The 19,401-nt window shown below is 48.6% G+C and overlaps 1 protein-coding gene across 1 annotated transcript; it reads right to left on the minus strand.

Moving 5' to 3' along the window:
• Positions 1-9,841: 9,841 nt before the first annotated feature.
• Positions 9,842-10,405, minus strand: LOC140611208 (proline-rich protein 23E-like). Its single transcript, XM_072788063.1, has one exon. The coding sequence runs from the start codon at positions 10,403-10,405 to the stop codon at positions 9,842-9,844; it is 564 nt and encodes a 187-aa protein (XP_072644164.1).
• Positions 10,406-19,401: the final 8,996 nt, after the last annotated feature.

The raw sequence follows: 19,401 nt of genomic DNA on the forward strand, positions 1-19,401 counted from the left end.
ACACGGGGTATCTCAGTGGAGGGTGTCAGAAAGAAACCATTACTGGATTGAGGCTTTGGCTGGGTGGTTTGGGGAAGCGTCTAAGGAAGCAGGAGTTAACTGCATGGTTATAGCCAGAGTGTGGAGACAATTCCATGACGGGCTTCTGGATGAACCTTATCTACACGGAGGGGAAACCAGCACAGAGACAGAAGCTCACGTTCGCCACAAGAAGGGGGCATTGGTGTTTGGTTTCTCTGGGCGGAGCCACAACTGTAGGGTGGTCTGGCGTCTCCCTCAAGGGTGGTCTCAGGGGGATCTAACCTGAGGTCGGTGGTCTGTGAGGCTCTGTCCCACTGAGAGCGGAACTGCCCAGCTGGCCACACCCGACCGCCTTCCACATGGTGGGGCTGCTCCTTTTTCTTTCTCTATAGGTATTGTATAAGACACGTGTGAGTATGGCCATTCCCTGCTCAAGCTCCGGTAAGGCCCTGCACGGCCAGCCACCCCTTCGCCAGGCTCACAGGCCAACGGCAACAGTGTCAGCACCTGTGCCAGCTAACGTAATCCTCGCTGCAGTCCTGCTAGTGTGGCTGGTACTATCATCTCCATTTTCCAGATGAAGAAACTGAGGCACAAGGAAGCTAAGGCCTTGCTAAGGCCACGCTCTAGAAAGTGGCAGAGCTGGCTGGCTGCCTGTGACAGGCTGGCGGCAGATTCTGTGCTACCGACCGTCACACGTGCCCCACCGCCCGTGTGCCAGACTCTCCAGTCCCCGTGAGGCCCACCATCTTCTTTAGTTTGTGCTTCTGTGTGTCGTGTCCACTGCCTTGAATGTCTTACCTTAAAGTGATAACAGTGGTGATGGTCGTAATCGTGATGACAGCTGCTGGCATCATCCGAAAACCCACTGTGTGCCAGGTGCTGACTTGGCACAAATCAGCCCCTGTAGGCTGTGCCTCAGCCTTGTGGGGTGGGGGTTCCACTGCCATTTCATAGGTGGGGACACTGAATCAAGAGGTGGCTGAGGTCCCCTCAGCCGAGCAGCCTTAAGTCCACTCCTTCTGCAGGACAGGCTTTGTCGTCACCCAGGGAAGCCCTCACGTCCCATCACTCACTCAAGCACGTTCCCCTTGCCCCATCCCCGTGATTCCCACCCATCCTGCTACTGTTCCTGGGTCCACCCTCCCAGGTGAAACTGCTCTGGGAGTTTCTGGGGTGGGAAAGAGCCTACCCTCTGGGTGGCTGTGAGCTGGGTATAGCTGGCAGGAGGTCAGGGGTGGGGCATGCCTAGCGCACACAGGAGCCCACAGACTTGGGCTGGGGTGAGAGCCGGAAGCAGTGAGCAGACATGGGGGCGGAGCTATAACTTCACAGACTCTGGTGGCCAGTCGGAGCTGGGCAGCCACACAGGTCGGGGGGTCTCACTCCCAGGCACCAGCCAGGGCTGGAAGATCAGCAGGCAGGGGCCCACCAGCCCCAGCCATGAGAGCTAGGAGGGCTGGGGGACTGGAGGTGAAGGCCTGACACTGGGCCCGGGTTTACGGGCACCTGTAGGCCTATTTAAGAATTCAGGTCTGGCCTGCAGGAAAAGCCACACTGCAAAGTGGCCGCCTCTTACACCTCATCCATTGGCTTCCTGGTTTAGCAGTGAACTGTCAGTGGTGGAATTGGTGGCTTGTTAGTCTGTGTAACATGCTGAAAGCAGGCTCTCCTTGTCCCAGGGGGACCGTTGGGAAGGTCATGGTCTGTGGATGGCCCAAAATATCAAAGACACCCTTCTCCCCATCACCACCCTTAAGGCACCCTCTGTCCAGTGTCGACTGGAAGGATGCTGGCTGCCCAAGGTAGACCACGAAGTTGCTGGCACATCATCATCTGCCAAGCAAGTTTTTATGTGAGGGGGAGGCCACAGCACCACAGACTTTCTCTAGCTCACAGGTGGGTGTGTGAACTGTGAGAATATTTGTTTGCTGAGCTTCAGGGTGTAGGGAGATCTGGTGTATCTCAGGACACGCAGGTGATGAGACTGGATATAAGTGTGCCAGCCAGCACTTGTGCAAAGGTTGGCAGGTCAGTCACCAAAAGGAATCCGATCGCTGGCAGGGCCACACTGCCTTTGCAGGATAGGAGGCCACAGAGTGCACCAGGCTGAGAGGGGATGTGAGGTGGCAGGCAGGTGCACATGGCCATGAAGTCCCTCATGCCGACCACCACAAGGGCACCCAGGGCTTTCTCAAGAGCAGGAGTCCGTGGGAGAGTTGACAAGTTGGTGTCCCCTGCTGGGAAGCAGCCAGCTGGAGCTCAGCCTGCCCATCAGCCTGTCCACATGGCTGGAGCACTGGACTCTCCTAGTGAGGCTTCCCTGCGGTAACCAGTTAGGGAGGTCTACTTGGAGCCCTTCAGCCTGGACAGATGTGAGGTGGTTGGTCCCAGAGGCACCGAGGGGAGCCCTACTAGGAGCTGAGAACTGGCTGTGCCCACCCCTCCCTCAGGCAGGCACCGCCAGAGTGGCAGGTGGCCTGGTAGTGACCACAGGAGGGGCCGGTCACACTGGGGGATAGGCAGATGGAGGACTGTGCTGCCCACGGCACTCAAGCCCAGAGAAGACTCATTAGTGAAATACTTCTGGCCGGTGGGGATGGTAAGGATTTTGAGGGAGTCATTTTGGTATGACGGAGGCTGGGACTGAGAGCCCAGGCCTAATCTCCTGCTTAGTCCCAGGGGCGGGAGGGAGCGGTACCTCCTGGGCATCCCATGACCATCTGGATGCACCAGGGGGGCTGCACACCACCCCTGGCACGCCACCTCCAGCAAATTCTCGGGGCCCTCTGCATACGATGCATGACTTTGGATCAGAACATGATAAGGTACACCCGGTCGGCTCTGCCTGGGAGGTCCAGTTTCCATGGGTGCCTCACCTTCCCCACCTGCAGAAAGAGCAGGGCAGTCACCCATGGGGAGTCCTAGAGAAGTCTGTGGTGAATGGTGGGGATCTGGGGGCAGGCTGCCGGGGTCTGCATCACTGCGTGACTTGGGGCAAGTCACTCCCCTCCTTGGTGCTATCTCCTCATGTGGAAGCAGGGTCACTCCTGTATCCACATGACAGGGCTCTCGGGGGATTGAACAGGTTGATGCAGGCTCAGAGCTGGGCACACAGGGATGTGGGCCATGCTGTGGGTTCTTCGTGTGCTGGTGGTTGCAGTGTGGGCTGGCTGAGCAGCAGAGGACACTAACAAGGGGTAGGAGGGCTCCAGGGCTCTGCAGAGGGTGCTCTCCATAGGTTTGACTTGCTTCTGAGGTCACTGTGTTGTGGCGGGGGGCCAGGGGTGAGTGGAGGTGGCAGGGGCTGGAAAATGAAAACCACAGCTAGCTTTGAACAGGTATAAAGTGCAGGAGCTTCGCGTGGGTCATTCCAGCCCTGTGAGGAGGTACTAATAAGATCCACACCAGCCTCCCCATTCTACAGATGAGGAAATGGAGGCCAGGAAAGGGTACATAACCGGCTCAAATCACACAGCCAGCAGCACCAGAACCAGGCTTCAAACCCATCTGCCACCATCCCAGCCCAGAGGCCTGGTTCATTTCAAAGGGGACACCTTCAGGGTTGAGGTCAGGACTGATCTCTGACAGTGGTGGGAGGCCAGGGCACAAGGCATCTTAGTGATGTGCACACACATGCCAATGGTCACTGACTCACATGGTGACACTTTCCTTTGCCTCCCCATCCTCCTGCTTGAAGGGTGAGCTCAGTGAGTGACAGGCTTCTTTCACCTCTCCAGTCTGTGCTGGGCTTCCGGAGAGAACTTCTATCTGGATTTAGCAACCGTTTTCCAGTATATTCACTTTTGCAACTACCTTCTATTTAGGATGAATGATGCTAAGCAGGAACCCAAGCTCTCTCTGTTTCCCCAAATGACAAAAGCTATTTCTTGAAAAAACATCTTAAACGGAAAAAAAAAAATGAATATAAGTAAAGCAGGGTGCAAGTGACACATGGATCTGCAAGGTAAGCATCATGACGTGTCCCTGAGCTCTGAGAGGACCGGGAGAGTCAGGGGAAGGAGCAAGCCAGGGAGAACGGCCTGAGCACCAGGCCTGCCTCCATCACCCCCAGGGCGTCCCTGTGACTTTCTATCAGGTTTTGAATTTCAGTTGTGCCAAGGGCAGGCTTGTCTGGAGGGCGCTGCCTTCTCCAAGGCACCATACACATGGCCAGGTATGAACTGCGCATGTGCCACAGAGCCAACATCCGAGACAAGGCCGTCCTGAACATGCCTCCAGTCAATCCCACCATCCCCATGAAGCACAGCGGCAGCCTGACAGCCTTAGGCTGACACTCTCTCTCATTGATTCCTCCTAATTATCTCACTTCCTGCTAAGAATGTCCTCTGGACAGCCCCTACTCACCATCACGAAACTCCAAGAGGGTCCCTCTGCTCTGAGCAACTGTGAAGAGCAGAGCTGGTCCCCTCCCAAAAGGCCAGAGTCCTGCTGGGGAGTGACGAAGATGACCCCGGTGCAGAGTGACTTTCTCCCAGTCCCACCAGGGAGGTATACTAGGGGGCAGGGGATTGGTGAACCCCGAGACCCAAGTTGGAGGAGGTGACCTAGGAATGGCATGAGCTAGTACCTGGGCAGCCATGAAGGTGGCCACTGTCCCCCAGAGGTAAGGAACTCAAAGGGAAAAGAGTTGAGGAACCAGGGACAGCCCATGAAAGAAAAAGAGCACAGGAAACCCAGAGTACATGGAGCAGGATTTGACAACAGTCCCATCAGGAATGAAAGGAGTTGTGACAAATATCCTCCAGGGGACAAGACAATGTTGCTATCATGAAGCAGGCATAAGCAGTTAAAAGAAGACCTTAAGAAAATGCCAGGATGGAAATATAATAAATGGAAACAATGAATGCCTTAATAGATCGGAAAAACAGACTTAATGAGCCAGAAGATGGGGTAGAGGAGCACACTCAGGAGGCGGGAGGAAGAGAGGTAGAATCTGTGGAAGAGAGAAGTTCAGAGATGTGGAGGGTAGGCCCTCCAACAACCCATGTGTTAGGATTTCAGTGGAAGATGCAACATCGATGGAGCAGAAGAAACCATTCCAAGACACAATGACCACAACTGTCTAGAATTAAAGATCGAGAAACAGAAGGATGGAAAATAAAAGCACCCACCCTGCCAACACATGATATTTATTTTTTAAATTTTATTTATTTATTCATGAGTGACACAGAGAGAGAGACAGAGACACAGGCAGAGGGAGAAGCAGGCTCCATGCAGCCCGATGCGGGACTCATCCTGGGACCCTGGAATCACAACCTGAACCGAAGGAGGCGCTCAACCACTGAGCCTCCTAGGTGACCCTGATGAGGAGCTTTAATATCCTCAAGTAGGAAAACACCTTCAAGAGGCTCCTGGGAGAAACACTCTCCCACCCACGAGAAGTAGGACTAGGGGCACTGTGGCTCCCCCGCCGCCATGGCAGGCATGAAGACGAAAGAACACAGTGGACCCCTGAACAATGTGAGTGTCGGTGGCAGCAACCCCCTCATGCAGGTGAAAATCCACGTATAATGTTTGACGCCCACGGAAACTTCACTACTAAAGGCCCCCCATTGACTGGAAGCCTCAGCAATAGCACAGCCAGCCAACTAACACATATTTTGTACATTGTACACATGATACACTCACTATATTCTCACAATAAAGTAAGGTAAGGAGAAGAAATAAATTAAGAAAATCATGAGGAAGAGAGACTATTTATATGGCATCATATCATACCCAATCTGGACCTGAGTGGACCCGGGTGGTTCAAACCTGTGGTACTCACTGGTCTGCTGTATTCTCAAAGTGCTGATGGAAGACACACTGAAACCTGAGTGCATCTTTCAGCTGAGTGATCATGAACCATGAGGGCAGCCTAGGAGTGCAGAGGGCCTGGCCCACACAGACCATCTCAGGAAACACATGGGGGAAATATGGCAAGATAAAGGGTTTTTTGAGTCATAGGATGGGGTTGGAACAAGTCAAGGACTTAATAAAACTTACTTTTATCTGAAGGGAGAAGGAGGGAGACATAGCACTAAATCTATAAAGATCCAGAAGGAAGAGTCTAGATGCTTACAGGTCTGTGGGGCTGAAAGTATGCTCAAGGAATGGTTTTGTTGGCAAGGTGATACAGATGATGGTAAGCTTAGGAAACAGGCAGGGAGAGAGACACAATATAGGCCTTTAAAGTTCCTGGTTATTCCTGAAAACTGAGAATACAAACCAGCAGAAGGAAACCAGATGTATCCAGGGAGAAGTGAGCAGAACAAGGCAACCAGGAAGAGCAATGACAGGATTGAGTCCTAACAATAATGACAAGAAATGTAAACTTACTTCAAGTCATTAAAAACTTGATTCAGCAACACATCTAAAGGAGGAATACCCAAAGCATGAGGATTCAGAAAGGAAGAGCACAAAGTGATGCAACTATGCAAGTATGAAATGAAAACAAATTTGAGGTGATCGTACCTAAACAAGACAGAATTTATGCAAGGAGCACTGTCATACAGGAGAAAGGGAGGGGATTCCATTCAGGTGAAGGAAATATAGAGCACGGGTATACAAAGGTAATGAACACAGTTGTGCCAAGGAAGACCACAAATACCACCATCTGCCAGGCGAGCACCATGAGGAATAAACCATAGCCCCACACCATCAGTAGAGGCCAAATGGGAAGCCCAGACTTCTACCCTTGCCTAGTGATAGGGAGGTGTCCCTCTCCTGTGCAGCAAGGTGGTATCCATGGAGGCCTAGGAGAGCCTAACCTGCTCGCACCCTGGGTGGAGGTGGGAACAAGGCACCCACCATCAAGAATGGCCAGGTGGGGAAACTGAACCTCTTTCCACATCTGGCCATGACAAGGCAACCCCCCTTTTCTGCCAGTGACCTAGTGTCAGCTAAAACAAAAGCTTTAAATAAGACCAGAGTCTTATGGCATAACACCCCAAATGTTCAGGATATGACTAAAAATCACTTTTCATGCTAAGAACCAGATTCTCCATCTCAACAAAAAAAATGCAGTCAACATACTAAACACAAGAGGACATGGATGTAGAAGTTATCTGACCCTTTGAAGCCACTGCCCTAAAATACACTTTTATTATTGTTAGGACTTAATCCTGTCATTGCTCTTCCTGGTTTCCATTTAATGTATCTTGTTGCAAATAAAAACACACTTGAAACAAGAATAGAAAGCATCAGCAAAGAAATGGAAGATATAAAAAAGGAACTAAATGGGAATTTTAGAACTCAAAAATAACTGAAATTAGAAAAAAAGAAACTTCAATGGATGGGCTCAAAGTAGAATGGAGAGAACAGAGGAAAGAATTAATAAACTCAAAGATAGAATAATGAAAACAACCTGGTCTGAACAGTGAGGCCAAAAAATGCACAAAATCTTAGGGATATGTGGGTCTTTAACAAAAGATCTAACATTTGGGTTACTGGAGAACCAGGAGAGGAGTGGTGCTGAAATAGTACTCAAAGAGGTAACAGCAGAAAATTCCCCAAATTTGGCAGAAGACAGAAACATACAGATTCAAGAAGCTGAGCAATCCCAAATGAAGTAAATTCAAAAAATATCCACAGCAAGATACATCGTAGTCCAAGTACTGAAAACTAAAGATTAAAAAATAAATCTCAAAAGCAGTGAGAGAGAAATGACATCTAACCTATAAGAGGAAAACAATTTGAACGATGTGTGTTTTGTTAAAAATCTATATAAAGAGATACATTCAGGGGCACCTAGATGGCTCAGTTGATTAAATGTCAGACTCTTGATTTCAGCTCAGGTTGTGATTACAGGGTTGTGAGATCGAGGCCCCTGTTGGGTTCAACGCTGGGCATGGAGTCTGCTTGGGATTCTCTCTCCTTCTCCCTCTGCCCTTCTTTTGAGAGAGAGATTCAAAAACACTATAGATAAATGTTCAAATAATCCTTGGGAAGGCAGGTAAAAGAAAACAAATGAAAACCAGAGAGAACAAGTAGAAACCTAAAAATGAAATAGCAGATTTAAACACTAACATGGCAATAATTACATTAAACGCCGCTGGTCTCACATGCTGTAGGACTCTATTTATACAATGTTCTCAAAATGCTGGAAGTACAGAGACTTTACTAATGGTCACCAAGAGTCAGGGACAGTGGTGCAAGGGGAAGGGCTAGTACAAGAGAGATCTCTGTCATGGGAGAATAGTTGTGTGTCTTGATGGAGGCAGTGGTTACAGAAAGCTACATGAATGGCATGATCACCCAGAACTATAGCCATGCGGCCCCAACCTCAGTTGCCCGGTTTGCTGTTGGCCTGGAGTAAGACAAGGTGAGTGAAGAGTGCCTGGGACCTCCCTGCGAGGCCTTTGCAACTTCCTGGAGACCTAGACTTTGACAATTAAAAAACAAGTCATGGATTATAACTTACATATATTTTAAAAGGTCAACACACTTGTAAATAATCAGTCTTTCACTGTGTAGGTGCTTGGGTATGCCTTCCTAGAAGCCATGATGGCATCAGATGTCAAACTATGATAAAGAAGTCAGGGTCTGAGAAATACTGTCAGAGCCATTTCCATTAAAAAAAAAATTACAGGAAAATGAGAGGGGAGGTCACAGTCGATAGTGTAGAATGCACATTAGAACAATGCAAATATACTTGATGTCTCTGTAAAATGAGTTCGCTTCTAGGCTCCAATTAACTATCCTCTGTTTCTCACCTCCATGAGCCCCCAGTGGGACAAAGTGAAGGACAGGTAAGGGCAGTTGTCCAATGGGATGGACACCTACACAGTATAAATTGCTTAGTCCTACAGTCCCGCCCATGAGAAGTCAGTAATGCTCTTCCAACATCATCATAAATGCCCCCAAATGTTTTTGAGGTGTCCCCTAGGGAGATGTGTCAAGTGGAAGCAGCATCCCCACTGGAAAGGGCACCTTGGCTACCCTGGGGACACCACTCCCCTGATGTCCTCTCCAGCAACCATTTCCTTTGATGGTTCCACAGGGGCTCCTCGTCCCCCATGGCTGGTTCCACGCCACTGTCCTTTGAAGGTCACATCAGAGTCTGCTGTTGCTGCTCCCCTGGCCACGGTCCTCTCTCCTCGTGGCTTGTGATTCTGCAGCTGTCCTAGCAGCTTCACTGCTTCTCCTGCTCTATTGCTTTGCAAACCCGCGTCCATGTGGATGGGTCTTCCAGCCAGCTCTCTGCTCTTTTACCATCTTAGTGCCAGCCAAATGTCCTGCTTTCTTACTCACCCAATCACCCACTCTCTCCGCCAAACCCAGATCTCCTCATTTCCCTAAGTGTGCCTGGTCCTAAATAAATGGAGAGCGCTTCCCTTTCCAACCGGTAACTCCCATCTCCCAGGTCATTTTTCCAGCCAAGATTGGTGGGCCATACTCTGACCTTCTGCAGAGTGGTCTTGAGCCATGAATTAAATGTACATACAGCTTGGTGGGTGGATTGTAAACATTGGGTCAACTGATAAAGAGCAAAGAAATGGGAGTTATTATAATAGGTCATGTGTGTAATTTCAAAGCCCAAGCACTCACTTTACCAGGCTGTGCACTCTCATATTTGAGGACCCACATCAAATATACTGTGATGCAGGCTCATGACAAAGACAGGGCAGAGGAAAAGGTGCAGGCAGCAGGATTGGAGGGCAAAGGGGGAAGAAAATGAAAGTGAAAAGAAATAACAAATAGATGGGCCTTGCCTGGGCCAACGAGAGTGTGCTATGTAATGAAGAACATGGAACAACTTAACATCTGAGATCCTTTAAAAAAGTAGAGTCTAGGCAGACCTGTGGCTCACCAGGCATCATGCAACACATCTCCCACTGTTGGGGCAGGTGACAGAGGAGTTGATTGAGTAGCACTGCAGGAGATGGCAGCAGGCCCTGCAGGGTGGCCGAGGGCAGTGGGGACAGCAGGGCTCAGGTGGAGAGTCTGTACTGGGGGAAGGGGGCAGGGGGCAGAGTTCTGGGCTGGAGGGTGGTGCAGGGGCCCAAATGCTGAACCTGGAAGCCCATTCTGAGGGAGGGGCTTGGCACCTCTTCAAGTGAGGAGCTCCTCTGGATGGTCTCCCCACGGCAGCTGGGAAGGCTGAGCTGGCAGGAGCCTGCCATCCCACCTGGGGAGAGTAGCCAGAGGCGTCCCTGCTCAGAGCCAGAGGGACTGAGGAGCATGGGGGTGGGGGTCCCCAGGGGCAAGGAAATCCCCTGGGGGCCATGGTGGCCAGGTGCTGGCTTCCCACATGAGGATCAAAGCTGGAGAAGCCCCAGGGCCAGACTGAAGGTGCTGGGGCAGCTGGAGGGGGATGCCCTAACCAGAGAGGACTGCCAACGCCCACCCACGGGTAACTCCAAGGGGCTGGGTACCCCATGCAGGGGTGGACAGCACAGGGGGTTTGTGTGTTTGTGTCACATGGACACAGAAGCTTCATGTCTGCCCCAGAGGCAGCTGGAGATACTTGGATTTCCTTTCAGGGCTGGGAGGCCAGGGGCATGTGTTTCTGCATCGCTTCTTCCTGACAGGCTGTCCCTTTTGCAAACAGGACACTTTCTCTTCTTCCCCAAGCCTGGTTACATGTGGCCAGCTTGCCGTCCTGCCTCCCCACCTGTGGGATGGACAGAGGCTGGAAGAGAAATAGGGGTTCAGGAAGGGGGTGTGTAGCAAGCCTGGGGAGGGGCCAGGGGCATCAGGAGAGAGCCAACAGCACAAACTAGCTTCAGGTGGAGTTGAGGCTTGGGTTGTATGCAGCATTTCTTTGGGTTAAGTTGTCCTTTCCTGTCCTTATGAACCCCCAGCCCCCACCCAATGTGGAAAACAAGAACCTGAGAGGATGAATGGCCAGGCTCGAGAGAGACCTGGGGTTGGTGCAAGGAAGAAAAAAAGATGATAAATTAAAAAAAAAAGTCGGTCCCTCCCTTGCAATAGTCAGAAACTCAGTGGAAATGTGCAGGATGAGGGGCTTTCCTTGGAGAAGGAGAAGGAACCCCTCCACCTTCTCAACATATCCCCCAGACCAGGTGCCCCCCTCCTGGAACCTTCCTCAGAAGGTCAGTAAGTGATAAGCAGGAGTGTGCCAAAGTCAGGGCCCTATTTCAGAAATGCACTCCCGCTGACAAGTGGAGACCAGCCTAGAAGAGTTTTGCCAGAGAGAGGATAAAGAGGGGTTGTAGCAGTGACTTATGGGAGAGGTGACAGCCCTTAAAACTATGGAGGATGCAGCAGGCAGGAAGAGACGTGGGGAGGCTTCAGTTGTGCTCAGGATATCACCCTGAAGTCCTTAGCAAGCAGGTATTGAAGGAAGAGTTCAGAACAGAGCCTGGGGAGAGATGCACCCACAGATGTACCAAGAACGGGGGAATGAGAATGGACTTGGGGAGCACAGCCCAGTGTGAGTCAGTTTTCTTCCACATTTCCCAGGGAAGCTGATTACATTCAAGGCCTTGATTCTTCTCTTTCTCTATAGCCCTGTCCCAGGTGACCCACGCGGGCTCCAGGCTCTGGGCTCTGGGCAAGTATGATGCAGAGGTTTCAGAGGGGCTCTTTCAATCTGGCCAAAGGCTCTGTGATTGCCAGGAGAACATGCTGAGGGAGTATAAGAGGATACGTACAGAGCTGAGGCACCTCACTGGTTATGGAGCAGCCCGGAGCCAGTGGACTTGCAGATGTGCATGATCCCTAGAGAGGTGGATTCAGTCCCATTGGATCTTGGGTGGTGTGTCCCGGGGTCTGGGGGCTAAGCACACTCCCCAGGTGGTTCTCATGCACACTAACCACTGGGCAGTACTGGCTTAGCTGAATTGCAGGGCCTGCTGCACCCTAGCTGAGAGCAGAGCCAGGTTGAGCAGATCCAGCAGATTTGAAAGCTAGGAGACATTTGCTGTGTGCTACAGAGGAGTTGAGGTTGTTTTTGTTACACAGCATTATTTTGCAGTAGATAACCGACACACTTTCCCCCACTCCTACTTTCCTCTGAGTAAATAGATTCCAAGTGCTACAGCAAGAAAAAGTCAGGATTGAAAAAATGGGGTGCTCCCTCCTGTTCCCTTCCCCACCCCAGGACACATTCTGAGGAACCAGCCAGCAGGACAGACTGAAGGGAAGAGGACAGCTGTGCTCATCTCTGCCCCTGAGTGGGGAGAACAGTAATGACATGAGACGAGGGCAGGTGTGGGCACATGGCTCAGCGGAGGGAGCAGTCAGCTGCCCTCTAGGCAGCAGAGATGTGCTGTGACTTGACACGCTCACCTGAAGATGTGAGGTTGGGAGGCAGAGCAGAGTTTAGACTAAAAACAGGATCCAGATAGGAGTGCAGGTGTTTAAATAGATGCTTCGTGGATGCCAGAGGCAACAGAGGCTGGTGATGAAGAGCAGAGCAAAGTGGCCCCCGGCAGCATATGGACCAGATGAACCTGCAGCATGCTTTGCACATGTGAGCCTCACTGCCCACCTGGCCCGGATTCAGCCGCCACTGCACAGAGAGTGGGGAATCTCTGAAGAGGTTTGCAGCACCTAAAAAAAAAATGTCCCCAGCAAATAAAATGGGGGCAGATAGAAATGGTATCCAGGGAGGGGGGACAAAATAAAAGTTCTTAGTATTGAATAAGAAGATTCAACTCCACTGAGAAATGGGGACGACCTAAAATAAAAGTCACTCGTGGGTTGAAAAAAAAAAGTGCTTGTGGATTGGAAAATTGATACTGTTGAAATGTCCATACTAAACTAAAACAATCTGCAGATTCAGTGCAATCCCTAGCAAAATTCCCATGGCATTTTTCACAAAACAAACCATCTTGTTTGGAATTTGCATGGAAACACAAAAACCCAAATAGCCAGAGCAAACTTGGAAGAACAAAGCTGGAGGCATCACACTCCCTGTTTTCAAACTGTATTACCAAGCTATCATAATAAAATAGTACAGTATTAGAATAAAAACAGACACATAGATCAATGGAATAGAGAGCCCAGAAATAAGCCCACGCATCAATGGTCCATTAATTTGCAACAAAGGAGCCAAGAATATACAATGGGGGAAATGACTGTCTCTTCAATAAATAGTGTTGGGAAAACTGGACAGTCACACACAAAAGGATGAAATTAAACTACTATCTTACATCACACACAAAAATTAATTCCAATTGGATTATAGGCCTGAGCTACTGTATGACCCAGTAATTTTATGTCTGGGTGTTTATCCAAGGGTTACAAAAGACACATGTTCACCGCAGCACAGTTCACAATAGTCAACATATGGAAGCAACCACTGATGGATGAATGGATAAAGAACATGTGGTGTGTACACGCACACATTGGAACATTACTCCGCCATAAAAAAGAATAAAATCTTGCCTTTTGCAACAACATGGTTGGATTTGAGGCCATTATGCTAAGTGAAATAAGCCAGAGAATGAAAAATACCATATGATCTCACTTATATGTGGAATTCAAAAACCACACCAAACAGAACAAAGCTCACGGAAACCAGGTACAGAGTGGGGTGGTGGGGAGGGGTGTAAAATGGATGAAGGGGGTGAAAAGGTACACGTTTCCAGTGATAAAATTAGTAAGTCATAGGGATGAAATGTACAGCACAGTGACTATCGTTAATTCTACTGTATTGCAACAAACAAACCAAGTCACAGCAGCGGGATGGCAGAGACTAGAGGCCAACAGCATCTGAAAAGGTGTCCAAATGTATGAATAATAAATAAATGCTACTGAAAGAAAGGGGCTGGACAACAGGTTGAACATTCAGATTTGCTCATGCCCTATCCTCACCCCCACTTCAACAAGGATAAAGGGAGTTTCGGAAAGGCAGGAACAAGATCTGGGAAGTGAGAAAGTGGGAGGCCACATGGTAACCAAACCCCAACCAGGGGAGGAAGCCAAGGATTGGAGCCACAGAAGCCACTGAATGCACATGCAGAACCTCTGGCATCAGGTGAGCTTGGCGGTGATGTGGAAGTAGGATAAGGTTGGGTCTCAAAGCAGAAGATTGGGTAAGTTTTCAAAGACTTTCTGACAAGTAGTTGGACAGAAACACCTCCCCAGCTGCCAGCAGAGGAGACTAGGCTTTTCTTCTCTGCACTGAAAATGGAAGTAGAGGTCAGGGAGTGAACAGATGTTTGCATTCTGCCCAGACTCCAGTCCTCACATCCTCTCAGTTCCCAGCACACCGCCCTTTCCCCTTGAAGCAGGAGAATGGAAGAGCCTTCTCTGGAAGTATGACCAGGCCGAGAGGAAAGACCCAAAGGAACATTGGTGGTCTCTCAAAGACAAGGCCCAGCCGTCACGGGAAGCCACACTCACAGGCTCAGGACTTCCGATCGACTCTGGTGCCCACTCTTAACTATGAGCCGGCAACCAAGTTTCACTAAGTTTTGGAGCAAAACCTGCCACACATAAGATATTATTTATTACATATTATAACATCAGATATCTCTGCTACCTCAAAGATCAAGAATTAAAGCATGAGACTCAGAAGAGAAAGACAGTGTAGAGGGGGAAAAACCCAGAAAAGTGATTAATATCCTCAGAGCAGTAAAACTGTATTCTTAAAATATCAACAGGATACTATTTAAAAAAGAACTCTCAGAGCAAGAAGGTTGCAAATGAAATGGGATAGCTAAAATGAAAAACATAAGGGTTGGGAGATAAAGTGGGAGAAGTCCTCAAAGAAAGTTGAACAAAATTATAAAGGTACAAATGGGAGAGAAAATAAGAAAATGAAAAGGTTGCTAGAGGTCTAACATCTGAATGACAAGGGTTCTAGAAGCAGAATAGGAACCAGAGGAGAATTCATCAAAGACACAATCAAGAAAACTTCCCAGAACCTGAAGGACAGCTTTCTAGAGGGCATGGGGCGGTGAACGAGGGGCCAGCAGATAAAAGGAAACAGACTTGCACCAGTATACGATTGGGAAACTTCAGGACACCAGGGACAAAGAAAACCCTACAGTCCCCAGAGAGAACAAACACAAAGGTTTTGGACCCGGAATGCCTTCAGATTCCAATACCCATTCTGAAAGCAGAGGAGGAGGGGCAAGATGGCAGAAGAGTAGGGTCCCCAAGTCACCTGTCCCCACCAAATTACCTAGATAACCATTCTGAAAGCAAAGAAAAGAGAGCAATGCTTTCAAAAGCCTAGTGGAGAGTTGTTTTCTAACTTAGAGTTCTAGACGTAGGCAGAATGTAGATGGAGAGGATAGAATCACTATACTCTAAGATGTGCACGGGGTCAAAGTTTACCTCTGAGGCCACCTTTCTCAGAGAGTGGCTGCAGGATACACTACAGTGAAATGAAGGAGTCAGCCGAGAAAGAGGAAGGACCAGGGAAACGGAGAGGTCCCCGGAGGACAGATGTGAGCCAGGCCAGTCTAGAAGATTCCTGGAGAGAATGCTTCAGGAGGGTGAGACCAGGACATGCCCTGATGCATGTGAACATATTGAGGAGATGAGGTGGGCGGAGCAGGGCCGTGAAACCACTTAAAACTATAATGCCTAGAAGTGAAAATCCAAGTACCAGCTTATTCTGTGGAAATACAGAAGTAGGTACCAAAACAATTAGCTAAAAGCATTGCAAGGAATTGTCCTTGGGAAAGAGGGAATGATGCGGCAGGTTCCTTTTCATACCAACTCCTTAAGACTATTTGCTTCTCAGTTAAGTGTATGAAATCAGAGCCAAACAAAAGAGGCGGCTCTCATTTTTCATCATCAGACTGGCCAAGGTTTAAAAGACTGATTTGAAAGTACTCTCTTTAAAAGATAGTCCTGAGTGTTGGGGAGGAGATGGAGAAACTGGTCTCACTCTCTCCTGGGGTGGTGGGGGGTGGAGCAAAATGGATGCGATCTTTTTACAGGGTAATTTAGCAATAAGTGATCAAAACCTAACATGTAACGACCCACCCCCACCCAGGCAATTTGCTTCTCTCCCTTAATTGTGCCTCATAAATCGGGGAGAGGAAGCTGTGTGTGGAAGGGGACCCCCTGAAAGGTACTCCTGGGTGTGGGTGGCACAAAGATTTGGGGGCTGGCGTCTGCAGGCAGAAAGGACAGGAGAGTCAAGGGCTCCCCGCTGACCTCCTCCCTGATGGAGTAACCACGATGGGTTATTCAGAAACAAGGAGGGGGGCATCCCTGGGTGGCTCAGCGGCTTAGCACCTGCCTTTGGCCCAGGGCGCGATCCTGGGGTCTCGGGATCGAGTCCCACGTTGGGCTCCCGGCATGGAGCCTGCTTCTCCCTCCTCCTGTGTCTCTGCCCCTCTCTCTCTCTCTCTGTCTATGATAAATAAAAAAAATAAATCTTAAAAAAAAAAAAAAGAAAGAAACAAGGAGGGGGAGGTTAGGGAGCTGGCAGCTGGGAAGGGTGAGGAAGAGTCTTGTTTAAGGAATGAGGGGGAGACGGTGCTTTCCTGGAACTGGAGGGTATTATGTTGAGTGAAATAAGTCAATCAGAGAAGGACAAACATTATATGGTCTCATTCATTTGGGGAATATAAATAATAGTGAAAGGGAAGGGAAGGGAAGGGAGAAGAAATGGGTAGGAAATATCAGTAAGGGAGACAGAACATGAAGACCAGAAAGGAGCAAGGGGCCACACCTGCCTGCGGCTCATGGTTTTCCAGTGGCCTGTGAGTTGGCTCTACACCTGGTGCCCTTATAGAAGGAAGGTGGGCCAAGGTCTGTCACGTGAGGAAAGCAGTGTCAGGCCACCTGATCTGACTTTGAAGGAAATGAGAAGATCAGCAGACACTGTCACATGGTGCCTGCGTTGTGGCTCAATCGCAGACAAGAAGCTGATTGGACTGATCCAGAAAACTCTATCCCAGAAAGAAAGGTACAGGCAGGATTGTGTTGCATGCTGGCAAGGAGAAGGTCCAGGGTGTGCAGCTGACCTCGTGATCAGAGGTCAGGGAAAGAAGACCAACTGGAGGGCTTTGAGCTGAGCCTGCAGGGAGAGTGGGAGTCAGCACTGAGGGGCGGAGGAGTAGCGGCCTTGTGGGCAGAGGAAAACCCAACTGCCAAGGCCTCAGGGCAGGAGCAGACCAGACCCCTCCCAAGAGTCCATAGGGCCAGTGTGGCTGGAGCTCAAGGTGAGGAGGCTGGGGGTGGCCGGACAGGCAGGTGATCCCCCCTTCAGGGACCTGTGCGCCAGGATAAGGGAGTCATGGTGGAGCTGGGGTTAGAAGCGAAGATGAATGCAGGTTTGAGCTTCAGAGCAGCATACCTGGCTGCGGCCTAGGGGGCCGGATGGATGTTGGCACGACTGGGAGGGTGTGGTGCTGAGTCCCTTGGATTAAGGTGCAACAGGGGCATGTAGAAAAAATGCACCATGAGAGTGCTCCAAATGAGAACACAGCTTTGCAGAGGCACTTGAGACATCCAGAGCTTATGTTAATCCTCATAGCTTCCTCCATTTTGTATATACTTGATTTGTCGTTTTCCAAGAAGTGTTAAAAATCTTCCATTATGATTGTGAGTTTGCCAGTTGCTCCTGTATTTTTGTGGTTTTTGATTATCACATTTTGAGGCCAATTATTTATATGCACTTACCAGGTGTCAGACACTGTCCAAATACGAACTCGTTTAATCAATTCTAACAATAGGAGACAGGTTCAGAAAATTATACAGTAAGGGCTTTTAGAAAACTAATAAAAGTTTATTGATTAACACAGAAAATTGTTCATAATATATTATGAAATAAAAAAGGCAAGTTATGGTGCAGTTTATACAAGTTGATCCCTTTTGGGTGAGTGAAAGAAATGTATTTATGCATAAGAAAAGATCTGGAAGTGTGCATACCAAAATGATGACATAGATTGTATTCGGGATATAGGATTATGGGCAATCATAATTTTCTTCTTCCTTCTTATATGTGTCTTCTGTTTTTGATAACAAGGATCTATTCATTTGGTAATTAAAAAATAAATCATTTGATGAGGATCCTGCTATTCAAATTATGAACTTGAGAAATTGCAAATAAGTGGACAGAGAATTTTCTCTAAGAATGAGGTTCTCAATCTAAAGACACAAAGAATTGGATGCACAGCTATATATAAGGAAGAATTAGAATCCATCATACCCAGGTAAGGATTGATGAGAAGTCCAGGGCACTGGAGTAGACATATTCCCGAAGCCCCAGGGATCCTCAGCCTTCATTTAGCCAGGAGGGCTTGGCCTCAGCCCCAGAATTTCTGATTCTGTGGGTATGGGATGGGGTGGAGAGTTTGTATTTCTAGTAAGTTCCCTAATATCCATCTGCTTGTTTGAGAATCAACCACACTCTGGAAGCCCCAGCCACCACTGGAAGTTAATATAGAATAATATGTTCACATGGTGTGGCTACTATACAACTATTATTTGAAAGTTGGAAAGAGCCTGGCTCATAAAACCATTTTGGCTCAGAGCTTTTTGAGGATGTTATTTAGACTTGATTTCACTTCTCTCATGCTATCGTCTACTCAAAGGCTTTTAGTTTTTGAGTCCAGTTTTGCCTAATTGCATTTTTCTTTATAGTCTTTCATTAGTCAGAGGTCTGGAAATCTCTTGACGTTGTATTGTACATAACACACTCTTACATATTTACATTTCCTATTGTCCCATTACTCTGGGTCCTAGCTCTCCTGTACCTCAGCACTGGCTGCCTGTCCCACCCCAGGACAGCTGTAAACAATAGCCCCTCGTGGCCAGTGACCTGGGAGGACAGTGTCCATACCCAGAGGATACTCGGTGAACTGTATTAGGAGCCTGGCTTGCATGTCGTATGACCTACTGCAGAGGAACATCCAGCCTCTGGCCAGTAGGGATATTTATCCTAGGATATCCTTCTCTGGAAGACTCAGGATGGAAAATACCGGTCTGGACAATTTTCTTTTTTATTTTTAATTTTTATTTTTTTAATTAATTTATTTTTTTTTTATGATAGTCACACAGAGAGAGAGAGAGAGAGGCAGAGACACAGGCAGAGGGAGAAGCAGGCTCCATGCACCGGGAACCCGACGTGGGATTCGATCCCTGGTCTCCAGGATCGCGCCCTGGGCCAAAGGCAGGCGCCAAACCGCTGCGCCACCCAGGGATCCCGACAATTTTCTTTTTTAATTGCAAGTTTTATTTGCTAGCATTTAACAAGTTTACACGTATTTAGGTTTACATGTGTAGTACAAAGCACTCAACATAAACCGAGCAGGTTATGAACAAAGAATCACAGAATGGTTTTGGGGAAAGATACTAGATTATTTTTTTTATTTTTTCCAAAAAATGTTTTATTACAGTGAAATAAACATAACATAAAATTTGTCATCTTAATCATTTTATGTGTGCACTTCAGTGGCACTCAGTGTATTCAGAGTGTTGTGTAGCCATCACTACCGT

Source organism: Canis lupus, chromosome 19 (assembly GCF_048164855.1).
Source record: "Canis lupus baileyi chromosome 19, mCanLup2.hap1, whole genome shotgun sequence".
Classification (NCBI taxonomy): Eukaryota; Metazoa; Chordata; class Mammalia; order Carnivora; family Canidae; genus Canis; species Canis lupus.

Bases quoted from the DNA above. Each gene is read 5' to 3' on its own strand.
- LOC140611208 (XM_072788063.1), bottom strand. From the start codon at position 10,405: ATGGGGTACCCAGCCCCTTGGAGTTACCCGTGGGTGGGCGTTGGCAGT.